This window comes from Rhinoderma darwinii, chromosome 7, assembly GCF_050947455.1.
Source record: "Rhinoderma darwinii isolate aRhiDar2 chromosome 7, aRhiDar2.hap1, whole genome shotgun sequence".
Lineage (NCBI taxonomy): Eukaryota > Metazoa > Chordata > Amphibia > Anura > Rhinodermatidae > Rhinoderma > Rhinoderma darwinii.
This window is the reverse complement of record NC_134693.1, coordinates 56619495-56639821: the sequence shown is the minus strand read 5'-3', so window position 1 is coordinate 56639821 and position 20327 is coordinate 56619495. Positions and strand designations below refer to the sequence as shown.

The 20327-nt window shown below is 41.0% G+C and overlaps 1 protein-coding gene across 1 annotated transcript in view; it reads right to left on the bottom strand.

The window, feature by feature from the left end:
* Positions 1-10222: 10222 nt before the first annotated feature.
* Positions 10223-20327, bottom strand: part of LOC142657896 (uncharacterized) — a 92914-nt gene continuing 82809 nt past the window's right edge. The window contains exons 32-37 of the mRNA XM_075833415.1: positions 19395-19655; positions 17309-17569; positions 14620-14880; positions 13310-13597; positions 12813-13037; positions 10223-10385 (exon numbers count right to left, since the gene is read on the bottom strand). Coding sequence (XP_075689530.1) covers positions 10360-10385; positions 12813-13037; positions 13310-13597; positions 14620-14880; positions 17309-17569; positions 19395-19655 — 1322 coding nt within the window. The 3' untranslated portion in view covers positions 10223-10359. The remainder of the gene's footprint in view (positions 10386-12812; positions 13038-13309; positions 13598-14619; positions 14881-17308; positions 17570-19394; positions 19656-20327) is intronic.

The following is a 20327-nucleotide window of genomic DNA, read 5'->3' as shown; positions in this document are numbered from 1 at the left end:
TCTGTCGGAATTTGGGTCATCCTGGGGGGGCATTGGGAGTTGTCATTAAAGTGCAGAGATTTTTGGATAGCCTCAAAGTGGGGTCTGGTCATTGTATTTCGGTACAATTTACAAAGATATAAAAGGTCCGTGGACCAGTAGGATCTCACTTTGGGCTTTTTAGTGAGACCCATGTTGAGGATTAACCCCCAATATTCTTGCATTTCTGCACAATTAGTTGGTTGCCAACGTTTGGGTTGGGCATAATAGGAGTTTGGGTGTTCGGCTATAAATTGGTGGGCGTAGATGTTGGTTTGGTCCACCATAAGCTCTATCAAATTGTCGGTAAAGGACAATTTGTAATATCCAATTACAAGCAGACTTTCCGTCTGCACATGAATTCCTGCTGCAGCAGTAAATTCTGGGATTTGGGGGGGGGGTGTAATTGGTTGGGGGTGACCAATCACTTCTGGCAGTACCAGGGTCAGGCAGAATGGAGGAGGACGAGAGAAAGAACTCTGGTTCCTCAGCGCTCGCTGAGTCCGTATCGGATGCGATCATGGCATACGCTTCTTCAGCGGTGTAACGCTTCGCAGCCATTTTATTAATTTGTGTGTAAATATATATGTAGTTTATACACACATAGCTGTAACAAATCGTTGTATAACAAAGATTTTTTTTTTTTTTTTTTAGTTTTTTCACATAAAACACTAACCAACGCTTGATAACACGGACACACTAAGTTTTTTTTGTTTTTACATTTTTTTTCACGGAAAACACTAAACATGAACAAACACAATTAGTTTTATTTTTTATTTTTTTCACTTAGTACCACTTACTAACTGACACAAACGCTGACTAACTGACAAGTGACGAGACTGACAGTGACGGATTGACACTAACTGACAAGTGACGTGACTAACAGTGACGGATTGACACTAACTGGCAAGTCACACGACTAACAGTGATGGATTGACATTACGGGCCTGTTCACATCACCGTTCGCTTTCCGTTCCGGGGTTCCATCGGAGGTTTCCGTCGGGTGAACCCCGCAACGGAAAGTTAAAGTGAAACCACAGCTTCCGTTTCAGTCACCATTGATATCAATGGTGACGGAAACATCGCTAATGGTTTCCGGTCGTCACCATTCCGGAAGGTTTCCGGTTTTCCGACGGAATCAATAGCGCAGTCGACTTCGCTATTGATTCAGCCGGAAAACCGGAAACCTATCGGAATGGTGACGAACGGAAACCATTAGCGATGTTTCCGTCACCATTGATATCAATGGTCACTGAAACGGAAGCTGTCGTTTCAGTTTCACTTTCCGTTGCGGGGTTCACCCGACGGAAACCTCAGACGGAACCCCGGAACGGAAAGCGAACGGTGATGTGAACAGGCACTAACTGACAAGTGACGCAACTGATGCTACGGATTGACGCTAACTGACAAGTGACTCAACTGACGCTACGGATTGACGCTAACTGACAACTCTTGCTACGGATTGACGCTGACTAACTGACGCGATGAATTTATGTAGACAGGGGTGAACCTAGCCCGTCTGCCGCCTGAGGCGAACTATAAAAAGGTGCCCCCCCCCCCCCCAAATCTATCGGAGTTTTCTCATTCCTAACTTTACACATCAAACACGCAATATATAAATTTTTTAAATAGGAAAACATTTGATGTTTATTTGTTAGGCCCTATTTACACGGAGTATTTTGACGAGTTTTTGGGCATGGAAACTGCTCCGCAAAACTCGTCAAAAACCGGCCGAAAATGCCTCCCGAGAAAGAAGGGACATGCCCTATCTTCGCACGTTTACGCCTCTGACCTCCTATTGACATCAATGGGAGGCAGAGAAAGGGTATTTCGCTGAGTTTTTTGCCCGTAGCACTCAATGGCCGTGAGCGAAAAACACGGTGAAAATCACGGCAAACGACGTGCAGGAAGGACAAAATCTGCCTCAAAATCCCAAACAGAATTTTGAGGCAGAATTTTCCTCCTGCAAAAAACTCAGTGTGAACACAGCCTTTACTGAATAATATCCCATACTGTTACTGAATAATACCCCCATACTGTTACTGAATAATACCCCCATACTGTTACTGAATAATACATTTATTCTGTTACTGAATAATACCCCCATACTGGTACTGAATAATACCCCCATACTGTTACTGAATAATACCCCCATACTGTTACTGAATAATACTTCCATACTGTTACTGAATAATATTCCCATACTGTTACTGAATAATACCCCATATTGTTACTGAATAATACCCCCATACTCTTACTGAATAATACCCCCATACTGTTACTGAATAATACCCCCATACTGTTACTGAATAATACCTCCATACTGTTACTGAATAATATCCCCATATTGTTACTGAATAATACATTTATACTGTTACTGAATAATACCCCCATACTGTTACTGAATAATACCTCCATACTGTTACTGAATAATACCTCCATACTGTTACTGAATAATATCCCCATACAGTTACTGAATAATACCCCCATACTGTTACTGAATAATACCACCACACCATAACCACATAGTGACTGAATAATACCCCCATACTGTTACTGAATAATACCGCCACACCATAACCACATAGTGACTGAATAATACCCCCATACTGTTACTGAATAATATCCCCATACAGTTACTGAATAATACCCCCATACTGTTACTGAATAATACCCCCATACAGTTACTGAATAATACCCCCATACTGTTACTGAATAATACCCCCATACTGTTACTGAATAATACCCCCATACTGTTACTGAATAATACATTTATACTGTTACTGAATAATACCCCCATACTGTTACTGAATAATACCTCCATACTGTTACTGAATAATACCCCATACTGTTACTGAATAATATCCCCATACAGTTACTGAATAATACCCCCATACTGTTACTGAATAATATCCCCATACAGTTACTGAATAATACATTTATACTGTTACTGAATAATACCCCCATACTGTTACTGAATAATACCCCCATACTGTTACTGAATAATACCTCCATACTGTTACTGAATAATACCCCCATACTGTTACTGAATAATACCCCCATACTGTTACTGAATAATACCCCCATACTGTTACTGAATAATACCTCCATACTGTTACTGAATAATACATCCATACTGTTACTGAATAATACCCCCATATTGTTACTGAATAATACTCCCATACTGTTACTGAATAATACCTCCATACTGTTACTGAATAATACCCCCATACTGTTACTGAATAATACCCCCATACTGTTACTGAATAATACCCCCATACTGTTACTGAATAATACCCCCATACTGTTACTGAATAATACCCCCATACAGTTACTGAATAATACCCCCATACAGTTACTGAATAATACCCCCATACTGTTACTGAATAATACCCCCATACTGTTACTGAATAATACCCCCATACAGTTACTGAATAATACCCCCATACTGTTACTGAATAATACATTTATACTGTTACTGAATAATACCCCCATACTGTTACTGAATAATACCCCCATACTGTTACTGAATAATACCTCCATACTGTTACTGAATAATACCCCCATACTGTTACTGAATAATACCTCCATACTGTTACTGAATAATACATTTATACTGTTACTGAATAATACCCCCATACTGTTACTGAATAATACCTCCATACTGTAACTGAATAATACCACCATACTGTTACTGAATAATACCCCCATACTGTTACTGAATAATACCCCCATACTGTTACTGAATAATACCTCCATACTGTTACTGAATAATACCCCCATACTGTTACTGAATAATACCTCCATACTGTTACTGAATAATACATTTATACTGTCACTGAATAATACCCCCATACAGTTACTGAATAATACCCCCATACAGTTACTGAATAATACCCCCATATTGTTACTGAATAATACTCCCATACTGTTACTGAATAATACCTCCATACTGTTACTGAATAATACCCCCATACTGTTACTGAATAATACCCCCATACTGTTACTGAATAATACCCCCATACTATTACTGAATAATACCCCCATACAGTTACTGAATAATACCCCCATACTGTTACTGAATAATACCCCCATACTGTTACTGAATAATACCCCCATACAGTTACTGAATAATACCCCCATACTGTTACTGAATAATACATTTATACTGTTACTGAATAATACCCCCATACTGTTACTGAATAATACCCCCATACTGTTACTGAATAATACCCCCATACAGTTACTGAATAATACCCCCATACAGTTACTGAATAATACCCCCATACTGTTACTGAATAATACATTTATACTGTTACTGAATAATACCCCCATACTGTTACTGAATAATACCCCCATACTGTTACTGAATAATACCCCCATACTGTTACTGAATAATACCTCCATACTGTTACTGAATAATACCCCCATACTGTTACAGAATAAAACCTCCATACTGTTACTGAATAATACCCCCATACTTTTACTGAATAATACCCCCATACTGTTACTGAATAATACCTCCATACTGTTACTGAATAATATCCCCATACTGTTACTGAATAATACCACCATACTGTTACTGAATAATACCTCCATACTGTTACTGAATAATACTTCCATACTGTTACTGAATAATACCTCGATACTGTTACTGAATAATATCCCCATACTGTTACTGAATAATACCACCATACTGTTACTGAATAATACCTCCATACTGTTACTGAATAATACTTCCATACTGTTACTGAATAATACCTCCATACGGTTACTGAATAAAACGACCAAACCATGATCACATATTACTACAACATTGTGTCAGAAAAAACCCACCATACTGTTAGTGAATAAATCACACTATATATAGACCAATATTACCACCATATAGTGAACTTATAGAGGTAGATGCCAGTTATACACAAGATATCTGCAGACCATATAAGTGATTACAGTATAGTTATATCGAGTGACTATTGTGGCAAATGTAAGTTTTTTTAATTTTTATACTGCTTTTTTTTGGTAGGTTCCGCTGGGGCGTTTGCACTACGTCGTAGATTCATTGGACTACTCCGATCTACTTTTTTTTTTAAAATAAAATGGTGAAAGAGGGTTGCATGGGGGAGTTTAGATTTCAATAAAAGTTTTTCTTGTGTTTTTTTTTTAATACTTTATTATGGCCTTAGTAATGGCTGCTGTCTGATTGAGAGCGTCCATTACTAAGAAGGGGCTTAGTGTTAGCCAGTAAAAAGGCTATCACTAACCCCTATTATTACCCCGGTTCTCACTGCCGCGAGGGGAGTACGATCCAGTACCCGACCATCTGAAGCGACGGTAAGGCAGCAGGGCGGTCACAGGCTGGTTTTACCAGGCTGGGAAGGGATAAAAAACGTGGCCCTTCCCACCCTGGGGATGCTAGGCTGCAGCTGCTTTATTGGATCTGGCTGGTTGTGAAAAATAGCGGGAACCCCACGTCTTTTTAAAAAAATAAATAGAAAAAAAATTACGTGAGATCCCCTCCATTTTTCATAACCAGCCAGATACAATAAAGCAGCAGCAGCCTAGCATTACCAGGGTGGGAAGGGCCATGGTTTTTTGCCATTCAGAGCCTGATAGTACCAGCCTGCGGCCAACCCAGTACCCACCCTTCTCTTCAGACGGTCGGGTGCTGGATCGTACCTAGCTCTTCCCAGTACTCCTGGTGGCAGTGGGTACCGGGGTAATAATAGGGGTTAGTGATAGCCTTACTACTGGCTAACACTAAGCCCCTTCTTAGTAATGGATGCTCTCAATCAGACAGCAGCCATTACTAAGGCGGTAATGAAGTATTAAAAAACAGAGACATAAAGAAATTTATTTTATTGAAATGACAACTCTTCCACACAATCCACTTTAACCATTTTATTAAAAAAGAAAAAAGAAATAAAGCTTAAATCAGCGAAGTAGTCCAACGAATCTACGACGTAGTCCAAATGGTCCAGCGGAACCTGCAAAACAAAAATTAGCAGTATGAAAAATAAAAATAAAGTTGGCTGCCCCCACAGACGTACAAACATATGAATAAATAGCTACCTTCGGAAACATATAAAATAATTAGAAAAATTAGGCCCTTAAATTAAAACATATCAAATAATAAAAAAAAAAATTAGAACACCTCTCTTTTAAAGAGAACCTTTCACCTCCCCATCCATGTGCAGCTGAGTTCGGCATGTAATGGGGAGGGCTGCACAAACTCTGGGGCACTTTAAAATTTTTTCTTAGCCTCCTTCGTTATTTAGATATCAGTGCTGTAATATTTGGCGCCCGATATTTAAATAACCCCATGAACTGTCAATGGGGAGGTAATTGGCAAGGGGGCGTGTAACATCGCTGTGACACTGTCCAATCAGCTACGGTCAGCGTTATAGCAAGAGCTAGAGAGAGAGCGCGTGCACGCAGCTCCGCCACCACTAAGGAACACAAGAGGAGAAGAAGAGTGTGAATTCTTCTTCTTCTGTTCCATGGCATCGGAGCTGTGCGCGCACGCACGCTCTCACTCTTTAGCTCTCGGCAGACAAGGACGACAAGACTGATCTCTCACCTGAGATCACAGTCTTGTACTTGCCTGCCGAGAGCTGAAGAGTGAGAGCGTGCGTGCGTACATGATCTCCTCTCTCCAGCTCATGCTGTTGACATTGTCCGTAGCGGATTGGGCAGTGTCACAGCGATGTTACACGCCGCCTTGCCAATTACCGCCCCATTGGCAGTTCATGGGGTTATTTAAATATCGGGCGCCAAGTATTATAGCACCGATATCTAAGTAAGGAAAGAAGGTAGGAAAAAAAAATTTAAAGTGCCCCAGAGTTTGTGCAGCCCTGACCATTACATGCTGCACTCAAATGCAAATCTGTGGGCAGGTGAAAGATTCTCTTTAAAGTTTAACAACTTTTTTAAAAACGTTTGACATGTCAGAAGTTTTGATCAGTGGGGTCTGAGCACTGAGACCCCCTACTAGTCACTAAAACGAAGCAGCAGAAGTGCTCGGGTGAGCGGTGTGCCGCTTCAATTCTGTTTGGCTTTCCTTGGAGCAGTGTACGGGCTCAATAGAAAGTCTAGGAGTACGTACACCGCTCACTCGGCTGAAAGTCGATCATAAATGAAGCGGCACAGCGCTCACCCGAGCACTTCTGCTGCTTCGTTTTAGCGATTGGTGGGGGCCTGAGTGCTCGGTCCCCCACCGATGAAAACTTCGGACATGTCACTATGATATATAAAGATATCTATTAATGCGATTGGTGCAAGTTTTAATTACTTTTTATTGAAAATGATTTGTACTTTTTGAGATACAGCTGCTTTGTATCCTGTATACAGAGCAGCTGTATATAGCGCTGAAACCTGAATCCATTAGGTCGCCTATTACCGATCACATCTAAGTTATGAACTTAGATGTGATCGGTAACAGCTCGATCCTGCAGGACTCGCTGACACTGAATCAGTCAGTCCCGCTGACCTGACGGATACAGGCTACAGCGCTATATACATTATATAATATATTTATTTTAATTAGCGGGGGCAGGTTTATGGGGAAGGATTAGGGCCTGTTCACATCAGCGTTGGCGGAAAGTCAAACTGAAACCACAGCTTCCGTTTCAGTCACCATTGAAATCAATGGTGACGGAAACATTGCTAATGGTTTCCGTTAGTCACCATTCCGGCAAGTTTCCATTTTTTTTAAAGGAAACAAAAGTGCAGTCTGCAGAACTTTTATTTCCGTTCAAAAGAACGGAAACCTAGCGAACAGAGATAAACGGAAAGCAACTGATACAAAAGAATTACCATTGAAAGCAATGGTAATTCTAATGGAGCCGTTGCTTTCCGTTTAACGTATCGATCCTCTCTTCCTCTGACGGAAGAGAGGTAAACGTATATTAATGCTAGTGTGAACAAAGCCCAATACAAGATATTAATTTAAAAAAAACAACCCCCAGCTGGGATTTGAACCATCAACCCTCCGTGTGTAAGGCAGACAAGCTAACCACTACACTATAGAAGTCGTCACAGTCAATGCCTGTGAAACTGTAGTAGTTGAGGGTTTATTCAACGACAGGTACTATCAGTCTATCCTGTCTCTGCTGCGTGTGGGTGGTGACTGGTCAGAGACTCACGGTCAGACTTGGCTGCCGCAGCTGCCGCATGCAGCGTGCACTGAGAGTGACTGTGAGACTCACCAGTCACAGCCCTGCTTGTAGCTTTCCCACGCTAATTAAACGCAGGAAAGCTACAAAGCCAGGAGTATACTGCAGGGGGGGGGGGTCTGGGCGTTTTACTGACAGCAGAGGGCTCTATAGGGGGGAATTATCACCCCACCATAGAGCCCTGACTAGTTACTATACTGAAAGGTTAGGGGGGGTCTTAGCATCTGACTGACTGCTCTAAAGGGGGGGGGCAGAATCCTCCCCCTATAGAGCTCTCTGCAGTAAGTCAGACAGTCAGACGCTCCCCCACCCACACTAATCCTTCCATTACAGTGATGTGAGGGCTCTATGGGGTGGATTATTCCAGCCCCATAGAGCCCTCTGCTGTCGGTAAAATGCCCAGACCCCCCCTTGCAGTACACTCACGTCACGGGTCCCGGTCCTATCAAGGCAGGAACTTACCTCATGCTGCTCGTCGCTCCTCCTGCAGACTTGCTCCTCTCTGGCTGCATGTGCTGTGTACAGCGTCAGAGAGGAGGAGGAGGAGTGTTACAGACGTTCGGCGCGTTTGCATGGCCCCTCCCCCGGTCCAGTCCGTCCCGGGCTGAAAATGCCGCCGCCCCCCCCCGTTTGGGTAGGTGGTGCCACCTGAGGCCGTCGGCTCACCTGGCCTCATGGCAGGTGCGGCACTGGATGTAGACCACCTAGACAACTACCTAACAACGAAATTATTTTTAGTGATTTATGGATGGAAAAAAAAAAGAAGAAAATCTCCCTTATACACTGGGAGGTGTGTGGGGTCACACACTAGGAACAGGGGAGGGGGAAATTAGGGTTTAATTCTTATTTTAACTTTGTGTGGGACACACAACACGACACAGGCTCTGATCTGTCCAACTTCTCTTCACCAACAAAGAGATCAGAGCCTGTGTCCGGTATTTTTCACCCGCCCTGGGTGAAAAACGCACTGTGATTGGTGGGTCTGAACACACCCACCAATCACAGCAATCGCTGGCAATGGACAACTGTTATTGGTTCATTGCTGGTCACATGGGGCAGGGGGGTCCATAGTAACTGTTTCCAGACTAATTTCACGTCCCGGAACGGTTTTTAACACTTTATTTGCAGAAACGATGTAATCGGTGGATCTGTACAGATCCACCGATTACATCGATCGCCGCCATTGGACCGATTTTACAGGTCCATTGCCGGTGACTGGGGAGTGTTAGCTGTTGTGGACAGCTGACCTCCCAGTTCACGGTGCACACTGTCGCCGACAGTGTGCACCGGGAACCACGCAGTAACTGTACGTCCTGGTGCGCTAAGACACTGGCTACCTGGACATAAAGTTGTGTCGTGGTGCGCCTAGGGGTTAAATCTCCTCTGTCATTAACATCCACACAAAAACTGTGTGCCGGGAGCTTCATAGCATAGGTTTCCATGGCCTAGAAGCTGCATGCAAGCCTGACGTCACCAAGCACAATGCCAAGTGTCGGATGGAGTGGTGTAAAGCACGCCACATTTATGGACTGTGCTTCCATTATAAAGTATCCGTAAAATAAAAAAATAGGACATGTCCTATTTATTTCGCCAAGTTTCTAGGGCACGGACACCTTCCCGTAAATATACAGGAAGGTGTCCGTCAGCCATAGAAACAAATGGGCCCATAATCTGCAGGCTATACTATTCTACTGTGACAGGGGCCTCATGCACTATATGAAAAGTATGTGAGCAGAATTTGTAATACATGTATATTAGAAAACTAAGAATTCCTATTCTACAAATAAGTAAAAAATAAAATAAAATAGACAACCACCTTAAAGAAAATAGATGTATTTTATACCTGCACGGACGGTTTAAACATCAACAGTAGAGGACGTATCTCAGTTGAGAACATAATGCTCTTCACAAAGTATATCTACTGTATTTGTGCTGCCTCTCACATCATTAATGTGATAGGTTCTTATTTTAAAGTTTTGACTTATAGAGTCTACCACATGACTAGAATGAAAAGATTTATTGACAGTTTTTTTTACATTATCAGATTGAACATTTAAAAAATTATAATCCAAAAGTAATCCTGATTTCGCAATATTTTTCGATGATTGCTTTCATAGCAGAGGTAAAGAAAAGATACCAGTGGTAGCCAATTTCCAAGGCTTTTGAATTATGAATTGGTCACTTGCGTATAACCTGTTACAAAAAAAATCAACTGTTAGTATTTTATCGGCAATTACATAATGTTACATTTATAGTAATATGACTCATAAAATTATTTATGGAAAACAATTTTTTCATGTGACCAGTATGACACCATATAGGAAACATTTATTAAAGGGGTATTCCGATCTTAGACATTTATGGTATATCCACATGATATGCCATAAATGTCTGATATATGTGGGTCCCACCTCTTGGACCCACTCCCATCTCCAGAACTAGGGACCCCCAACCCTGCCCCGTCTGGTAGGTGGCCGCTGGCCACCGCATCTAGTCCGAGATCAAATAAAGTTATGGCCAGGATTATGGAAACGGCCGAGATCACTGTGCTACGCTGTTTCGGTAAAATGTCAGTAACGGAAACAGTGGAGCACAGTGAGCTAGGCTGTTTCTGTAACATCCATTAATTTCTATGGGGGTTACGGAAACAGCATAGCACAGTGAGTTCGGCTGTTTCCGTTATCCCACTCATCTCTTCTTTCATTCTCTGCCTGGATCCGTTCTGGAGATAGATTCGGGTCCCAGAAGTGTTACCTGCATGTATCAGACATTTATGGCACATCCCGTGGATATGTCATAAATGTCTAGGATTAGAAAAGCCATTTATTATGTGTTTGGAGACTTTTTTGAGTGATTGTCAAAGATAGAATGTCAATAAAACTTTTGGTAAAATAAATAGTGTAGATCATGCTGATGATATTTTACGATTGTACAAATCCACTAGATGTTCAAGGAAACACAATGGATATGTGTAAAAGTGATGGGACATGATAGGCTCCATGCATCAATTTTATTCCCTACCCCGGTAGAAGATAAGAGGTTTTTTTTTTTTTTGGGGGGGGGGGGGGTTTACACATTTTTAAACATAACAAGCATGCATTTTCATATTATGTCCTTCCCGCTGTCCCGAACCTCCCACCAATCCTGTCCTATCAGACCCGATAACTTTGAGTAAAGGCACAAGACAGGGATGTCCTCTTTCTGCACTTTTGTTTAATATTGCCATTGGACCTTTGGCTAGGTACCTATTGGATATACAGCGCTTTTCAGGGATCACCATCGGAAAAGAAGAGGTTTCCTTGGGGCTGTTTGCTGACGATTTGGTATTGTTTTTAGAGCCCCCAGAACTAAATTAATCAAATACTTAGCAAATTTTAGAAGATTTCGACTTAAGAGGGGTTTTGTTGGAGACCATTACTCTCTGCTAGATTTCAGAAAGTTTGACATATAGGTGTTATATTCTGTTTTCATTTTAGGTATGGTGAATGATGCTCCCCAGTTCTTAAAATACTAAAAGGATTTCCTTTTATTTCAGCACATGTGCAGAATGGAAACATTACTTTTACGTTATACACATAAGATAAATATCGGCTTGTTTGGTTGATATCTATCTCTCCCAAAATCCCCATAAATATGAATGCTGGGCTCATTATTTCAATGAGGAGTTAGAGAAAAGCCTGACAGGGGCTTGTCTTCTGGAACAAGAAAAGATCATACATGTTGAAATCCAAGAAGCCTTTATTCATGCCGATGGCCGCGGGCCGTCAGGCTCACTCACCTCCTGACGCCCGCAGCCATGGATCTGCGAGCTCTGGCCCCAGTCTCCTCACTTCCGCTCACCTCGGCCAGGTCCCGTAGGGTGCGCGGACTTTCATGTTTAATTAGCCCATAGCACCCTGGACTATAAGAAGAGCTCAGACCCTTCCTCCCACGCCTGAGCGTTGTTGTCGTACCCTAAGTTTGTCTGTGCAAATGGTCTCCTAGTGTTTCCCAGTTCCCAGGGTTCCCTGCTCCTGTATCCTGATCCTGGTCAAGTGCCGTGCTGTGCTGTATACCACAGCTGTCCTGCTACACCACGCCTGACGGCTACCTGCTGCCTAGTCCCAGCCAAGCCTGCCTTGCTACTGTCCGAGCTGTCACAGGTACCCTATACGAACTATAGACTGTTGGCCAGCTGCCATACCGCCAAGGCGGTACGGCCCAGTGGGTCCACGAACCCTACGTGACACCTATCCTAGTTCCCACTGGATGCGCCTATACAGAGTAGATCTCTACAACAGGGTGTGCACCAATATTTAATACAGGTTTTGAAAAACACAAGATGAAGGAACAGACACAAGTTATTATATCACTGCCTATGGACAAAAATGACACCTGACCGAATGCTTTTCAGGAGCTAGAACATTTAGGTGTTTGATTATATTTCTATTTCACTACACTACACTTTTGTGGGCATGTGTTCACAGATATGATGCAGTATTATCATTGAATATCATGATGTATGCTCTAATGTTTCTTGTGTTTTCATTTTTGAATTCTTTTGTGGATGACATGGCTATAAACTACCATGGAGTAAAGACTTTATGACTAGTAGAATGAATAAGGTTGTGGACATGTTACCTGAAAGGTACGCTGGAGTACTTTCCCCTGATGGATTAACAGCAATGACTTGAAAGGAGCTAGACGTCAATGGGACTTGGCAGGAAAGTCCTGGTGTTGTGCAAATAATGTTACTGTTATTCATCATCACCACTCGGTACTCGTTTGCATATGGTGTCTCTTCCCATGAAATCATTATTTTTCCTTCCTTTACTTCAAGTGGTTTCACTTGGGGACTGCAAGGAGCTACAGAATAAAATCAACACAAAATCACTACAAGCAACGGATGTAGGAAATGTATAGAAACCTATTAAATTCTTATTGCAGACAGCAATTCTTCTTCGGAAACAAGGCCAGTAGGACTTGATACACGTAGCTGTTTTTTGTTGCCATTGGGATAAACATCATAAAGTGCATATGATCTCTACAGACCGAACAACAGAATTGTTCATAAACTATAACATATCTATACACATAATATATAACATGTCAATACATGTGCATCTTGCCATACACACCTGTGTAGCCTACTATGGGAGTGCTTGGATAACTGGATCCTGCTGGGTTCCGAGCAGTAACTGTAACATTATAAATTGAACTACAGGCCACAGGGATGTAAAAGTCCATGTATGATGTCCAGTAAGAATCCAAAACAAATGCAGATTCTGGATCCTTTCCAATTTGTCCTTGGACTGTGGCCATGTAATCAGAACCACAATGACTTCCATTCCAGGTTACCTCCAACTCCTGAGGTTTTACACTACTACGGTAAATTGACATCTCCACTTCACTCGGAGGACAAGGGACTGAGGAAAAAGAATTATTAGAAAAAAAAATTGAAGGTTTTCAATTAAAGGGGGTGGGGGTATGCTTTGTAAATTATTGTAAAATAAAATTTCATAGAATACGTGTTTAAAAACAAAATATCAATAAAGAATCATTCTTCTTAAGACATTGTCATATATATGAATCCTTTTCCACTAAAGGTAGATGAGATATCTTCCCATATACAGACTAATTCTAGATCTGATCATTGTAATATGTAGTTGTACCTTGTCTTTAACCAAAATTTAAATTTTTCATATAGGTTAAATATGAATAACTATAGTGTTAAAGAACTGACACTTACATTGAGGCTCTCATAGGCTTGCATAAAGAGACTGCTATATGGACCAGAAGTCAGACGCTGTAGGAGTCAATGAAGATTATGTGACCCCACGGCGGTCTGGAACGGCTACTGGCGAAATACAGCACCAGGTAAGCCAATACACCTGACCATCTTGCACCTCATCGCAAATTCAAATGAGGGGGCGAAAAAAAAAAGTCTGAGTGCTTCTTTAATATAATAAGCTTACCTTTCCATTTCTCAGTTCTATATACCTGGCTGTGAACGCCACTCTGCCATGTGCATAAAGGACGTGTGAGGCCAGAATGCTGCATCTCGTGTGGCACGCAGCCCGGCCAAACAACGTCTAAATAACCATTTAAATGATCATTAGGGTGCTAGTTATAGTGTCGCCTTCTTTAGTGGATCTGTGACCCTACCTTGGGACTTGAACTTTTGACTTGTTTGTGACCCTGTCTTGCCTGACTACATTTCTGTCCTGTCCACGTGCGGGACCTGAATTACTATTTGGTACTGTGTTTCCTCCAGTTGCCAACCTAGCTTGTTCTGCCAATCCCACTGACAAATGTTTAACTAAGTTTCATGTCCCGATGCTAAAGACAATCGTCTGCTCGGGTACATCTAATATCTACTTTAAGCCGAAAACAGGTTTAACTTTTTAGGTGCAAGTACATACAATAAATGCACACACTTATAACTTACCTGCACCAAAACCAATGGGTATAGTATATGAACTGTTGCACTCCATATCCTTAGCCAACACAGAGAAGGAGTAAGATGCTCCACAGGTTAGATCTGGGACAATGCAGCTTGTATTTGTAGTGTCACAGGAGTACACCAAGTCCCCATCACGATTCACCATTGCAAGATAGTCCAATGCACCGTTGCTTCCATTCCATGATAACATGGCCGAGTTGTTTTCACAGTTTACATGCGCTACCGCATTCTTTGGGAGACAAGGCGCTGCAACAAACATGCAATATTTGGAATATATGATGGGAAAATCTCTGCTTGTCAGAATATTAAACTTCAGAGCACAGACGTAAGTTTAGGACGGAACAAACAATGGTAAGTTTAGAAAACACTTGTACAGTAACAGATGCTTTCTTTTTAACCCTGAACAACTCCTTAAATGTGAATGTCTTCCAAGCAATGTCGTTTTAAAGGCTATGTACAGCTTTTTTCTAATTCATTCAATGTATTTTTTATTGTAGCACTTTTAGCATAACTTAATTAGGTGAGTAACATACACTCCAAACCAGCTGTAACCACGCAGGCTGGCCACAAGACGGCGGGACTACAGTAGAGCCGAAATGTGAACCAACCGGACAGTCAAAGGGAAGAGATTTATGGAGCGCGTATCACAATACTGATAGGCAACAAAAATACAAAAAACAGGGAGTCACCGATTTAAGACAGGGGTTAAACAAGATGAAGATGTCAGGTGGATGATGAAAACAAACGGATAATGGGTGATAATAACAGTCGGGTGATGGTAACCACGGACGATGGACGAAACTCTTGTTATCTTTTATTTTATTTTTTAATGTATGGTCTCTTTTGAGTAAAGATTGATTTGCCAGATCATTTTAAGGTTAAGAACCCTATTATATGGATGGCAACTTTATCTTTTTTTCAACCAGATAAAACAGAACCCAAACTGTCATTCATGTCACACAATGTTCTGACATATGTTGGAGATGCAGAAAGGCAAAGGGCACTCATTCACATGTTTGGTGGGGTTGTAAAAGAAGTGCTCCTTTCTGGTCGGCCAGAAATAACATGGATTACCAAGTATACTCTACCAAACTGTTTTGGTCCCCTGTCTATACCAGCAGGATCCCTTTCTTCCAGCAGGTCTCTTGAAATTTTTCTGCTGACATAGTAATACCACCTCATTCTAAATCCTTCTCGGAACTGTATAGAATAGAGGAACTTATGGCTCAGGACAAAGACAGAGTCAACCGGTTTCTTCGATTATGGAGCCCATGGATTTTGTTCAATCATTTGTTTCTGATCATTTACCCACCTGGCTATCTAGCCTGTGTTAAATTACTTTGATTCTTTCTGACATACCGCCTCGACTTCTATCAGCCTCCTTCCCCGCCTGTTTGTTTTTTAATTTGCTTTTCTTCCCCAAAACCAGAGGTTACTTTTCTTCTTTTGTAATTGGAATTCTACTTGAATTTTTTTTCTCATTATTTTGATACATTTTTAAATCATTCCCTGTTACGGTATGTTCACATGGCTTATTTTCAGCTGTTTTTCAGGCCCTAAATGGCCAAAAAACGGCCCAAAAATCGGAAGCAGAACGCCTCCAAACATTTCCCATTGATGTAAAAAAAAGACGCCCTGTAAAAAGAAGTGCATGTCACTTCTTGAGCCATTTTTGGAACCGTTTTTCATTGACTCTATAGAAAAATAGCTCCAAAATCGTCCGAAAAAAACGGCGAAAAACACGAGTTGCTTAAAAATTTCTGAAAATCGGGTGCTGTTTTCCCTTGAAAACAGCTCCATATTTTCGGACGTGTTTCCGTAATCGTGTGAACACACCCTTACAATGTCATTCTGTTAATTGGTTTTGTCATGGTTTTTTTCACTTAAACGGGTATTCAGGTTGTAAAGAGGTTTTAACAGTTTTCACCTATCCACTAGGAACACCACCGATTGCCAGAATAGGAGTCTCATGTCTTTCATTCCCCCCAGCAGCGAGCCGCTTACCGGGAGGAGATGAAGTGGCGGCTGAGTATGCGCCCTGCTGCTATATACAAATGTTATGGGCACTGACAGATTTTGCCGTCGTTGCCGATTCCTCTGCTCTGCATTTTTTTTCGTCACTGCTATAGACATTGAATGGAGCGGCAGGGCACATGCTCAGTCGCCGCTCCATTCAACTCCCAGCAAACAGGCATGCAGCTGGGAGGAACACGGAACCCCCATTCTGGTGATCAGTCGGTGTCCCAGAGGTCGGATCCCCACGATTTAACAGTTATTACCTATCCAGTGGATAGGTGAAAACTGGTAAAAACTCTTTACAACCGGAATACCCTTTTAATAAAAGTGATTCAACTATAAAGTGGACCTTGAATCCACATTGGAGCCAAATAAAAATATAAAAGGAAATTGTAGGAGTAATGTGATAGTATTCTGCAGGGCTGTGGAGCTTCAAATACCCAGTGGTTGCCATGTATTACCCAGTGGTAAGCTGTATTTTATGGTAGCCTGTTGTCACAAGATCATTATTTGATCTCTTTCATGGCTTATGGATACAATTTCAAACATAACACTGTAATAGGGTGTTGCTAATATTCTCTGGATTCTAACTTTAAGTGATTATATAGTATCAAGAAACAGTTTATGCTACAGCTTATTACATGATAGTATAGCTTACCTGTGTTCAGTACCATTGAAGAGCTGGTATTACTATTGCACATCTGTCCTACGGCTTCCACTTTTACATTATATGACAATCCACAGTTTAAGCCCATTAGCCGGCAGTTGGCATCGGTGCTATTACAATATATCTCCAATCCTCCAGTCTCAGTGGCTGTTACATGATACTCAATTGCTCCTTCACTTGCTGACCATGTAATAGAGGCTATTGAAGTTGGGCAACTTTGTGTGTATGTGACATTGAGTGGAGCACATGGAGCTGGGAAAACAATAAAGGTCTATAAAATAGTTGAATATGACTCAATTATCTTTAAATCAGTTATCATATTGGAATAGTACAATTTTTCATCTATTCCCTGTTAAATAGCAGCGCTGCAAAGTCAACGCACATTCGCACATATAGAATAATGCATTGGGATTACTAATGTAATTTCAATATCCATTATGTATTTAATTTTAGATATATTAATTAGATGTAAGCCTGTAGAATAGAAAAATTTTATGTTTATCATATGTTTTAAATGTAATGATTTATTTTTTTAAATCCTCCCGGGAGGAGGGGGGGGGGGCATATTGGAAGCACTCATATCTTTACTGCATTGTCTGTATAGAAAGTAGAGCAGGGGGTGTGTGTGCCTTCTGGTAGTAGTTACAGTGAATGGGAGTGCATAGTAATAAAATGGGTTAATAGACTACTGCCTTTAGGAACAGATGAAAAACTGCTCCTTCAAGGGAGTAACTGTGGAGGGGCGTACAGAGCTTCTTCTGTGTGTATAGTATTCCTATCTTCCCTTATTTAGACATCCAGCAGTACAATAGAGCTTGTCACCTGTCATTAATCCCCTGTCCTCTAATGGTAAGAAGATGATGACTCTGTTGTCCCTGTCACAGTCTACACAGAAAACAGGAATTGTCAGCCTGTTTTGTGTGCTGGAGTGGCAAGTGCAAAAACTAAAGAATAAAATAATCATTTTACGGCATCCATCAGGCGGTAAAAACGACATATTCACCTTATTATACAGGTTGACATGGTTACGGCAAAACTAAATTTATATGTTTTGTTTTATGTTTTACCACTTTTAAAAAAATAAAACTATTTGCTAAATTAAAAAAATGTTTGTTTGTCGCCATGTTCTGAGAGCCATAACTTTTTTATTTTTCCATCAATTTAGCGATGTGAGGGCTTAAATTTTGCGGGACGAGCTGTAGTTTTCACTGGTACCATTTTGAGGTATATGCGACTTTTTGATCACTTTTTATTTCATTTTTTTGGAGCGCTAAGGTGTCCAAAAACCAGCAATTTACGTGTTTTCTATATATATTTTTTTTTACGGCATTCACCGAGCGAGTTAAACAACACTATATTGTGATAGTTCGGACTTTTACTAACGCGGCGATACCAGTTATGTTAACCTAAAATGTGAAAAGGGTTTTTTCTTTAACTTGTAATACTTTTTTTTTTGGAACATAAAAAAACCTTTATTTAACAGTTTTTTCCTTTTTTTATTAGTCCCCCTAGGAGACTTGATCGTTGGATCGCTTGCGTGATATACTGCAATACTAATGTATTGCAGTATATCGTCATTCTGAAAGTCTGCTTTGAAGCCCTGCGAGAAGCAGAGCTTCAAAGGAGTACAATTTTGAGGCAGATTTTCCTCTGCCTGCACGCCAATTTTCGCGGCATTTTTTGCGGCGTTTTTCGTGGCGTTTTTCGCCCACGACCATTGAGCGCCGCGGTCATAAAACGCAGCGAAATACGCTTTCTCTGCCTCCCATTGATGTCAATGGGAGTTCAAAGGCGTAAAAACCTGAAGATAGGGCATGTCCCTTCATTTTCCCGCAAGCCGGTTTTTCCGCTCGCAGGAAAGAAATGCCTCCCATTGAAATCAATGGGAGGCGTTTTCAAACGTTATTGGCGCATTTTGTGGCGCGGTTTCCACGTCAAAAATCTCTGTGTGAACTCCCCCTTAGATGAGCGGGTATTTTAGTTCTTTTTTGATCAAAAAATATTTAACATCTTTAAATGCATGTCAACTTTCAAGCTTTGATTTTTTTTTCAAAAACTATAGAAGAGATTTGTGCACCTGAATTTTTATAAACGGTAAGACTCTTTGAACCATTGCATGTTGCACCAATTGCCGTTACAGAAAACCCGTATGTCTGACCACAAGCTAGTGCATTTGATCTTAAGAAGGTACTAATTGTAGTATATGAAGATACTGCTCCATTGAAGCTTTCAATTGATATACTATACAGCCGAGCTCCATCACTCTCCCCCCAGAACATGGATGCGATTTGGCTACTGCAGTCAAGGTCAATGTTCCAACCTTGTGGCTGACATGGCGCTGGGAAAAAAGAAAATACAATGATATAATTAGGGGAGATCAGCAAACCAAAAGACATGTCCGCAGTAGACCTTATCAATACCATTGTGACAAAGTTAACAAAATGTAATCTGCACAGAAGTTTAGGAGAGATCGATATTTAAATTTATTGTAAAATATTTTACTAGTATAATGGCTGCAATGATGATTGTAATAACACATCTCTGTAAGTAATCTAATTCAATTAAAGGGTTTTATTTCATGTACATAAAGCTAAATCACTGTATAAATGAAAAGTTATACAATTTTTAAATATACTTCGTGTTTTGATTTGCGACCATTTTTAATAAATAAAATACTTCAGCAGCTGCAAAAAAATCTCTTTTAGGGCTTTTTCACATCAGCATCGGGTTTCCGTTTATCGGTTCCGTTCGACCTTTCCTTCGGAGGAACCGATGAACAGAAAGCCAAACGGAAACCATGGCTTCCGTTTACATTGCCATTGATTTCAATTGTAATGCTTCCATAGCAGTTGCTCTCCATTTGTTTCCTCACCCCTTGATAAAGGTACACGCGAAACGCGAGTCGGGGGCGCTTCCTTGAGCCATCCGGACCACATTTTACTTATGGGTAAGGTACTTGACCTATGACTCCCTGTCGGGACTGTGCTACATATAATTTCTTTTGGGGAAT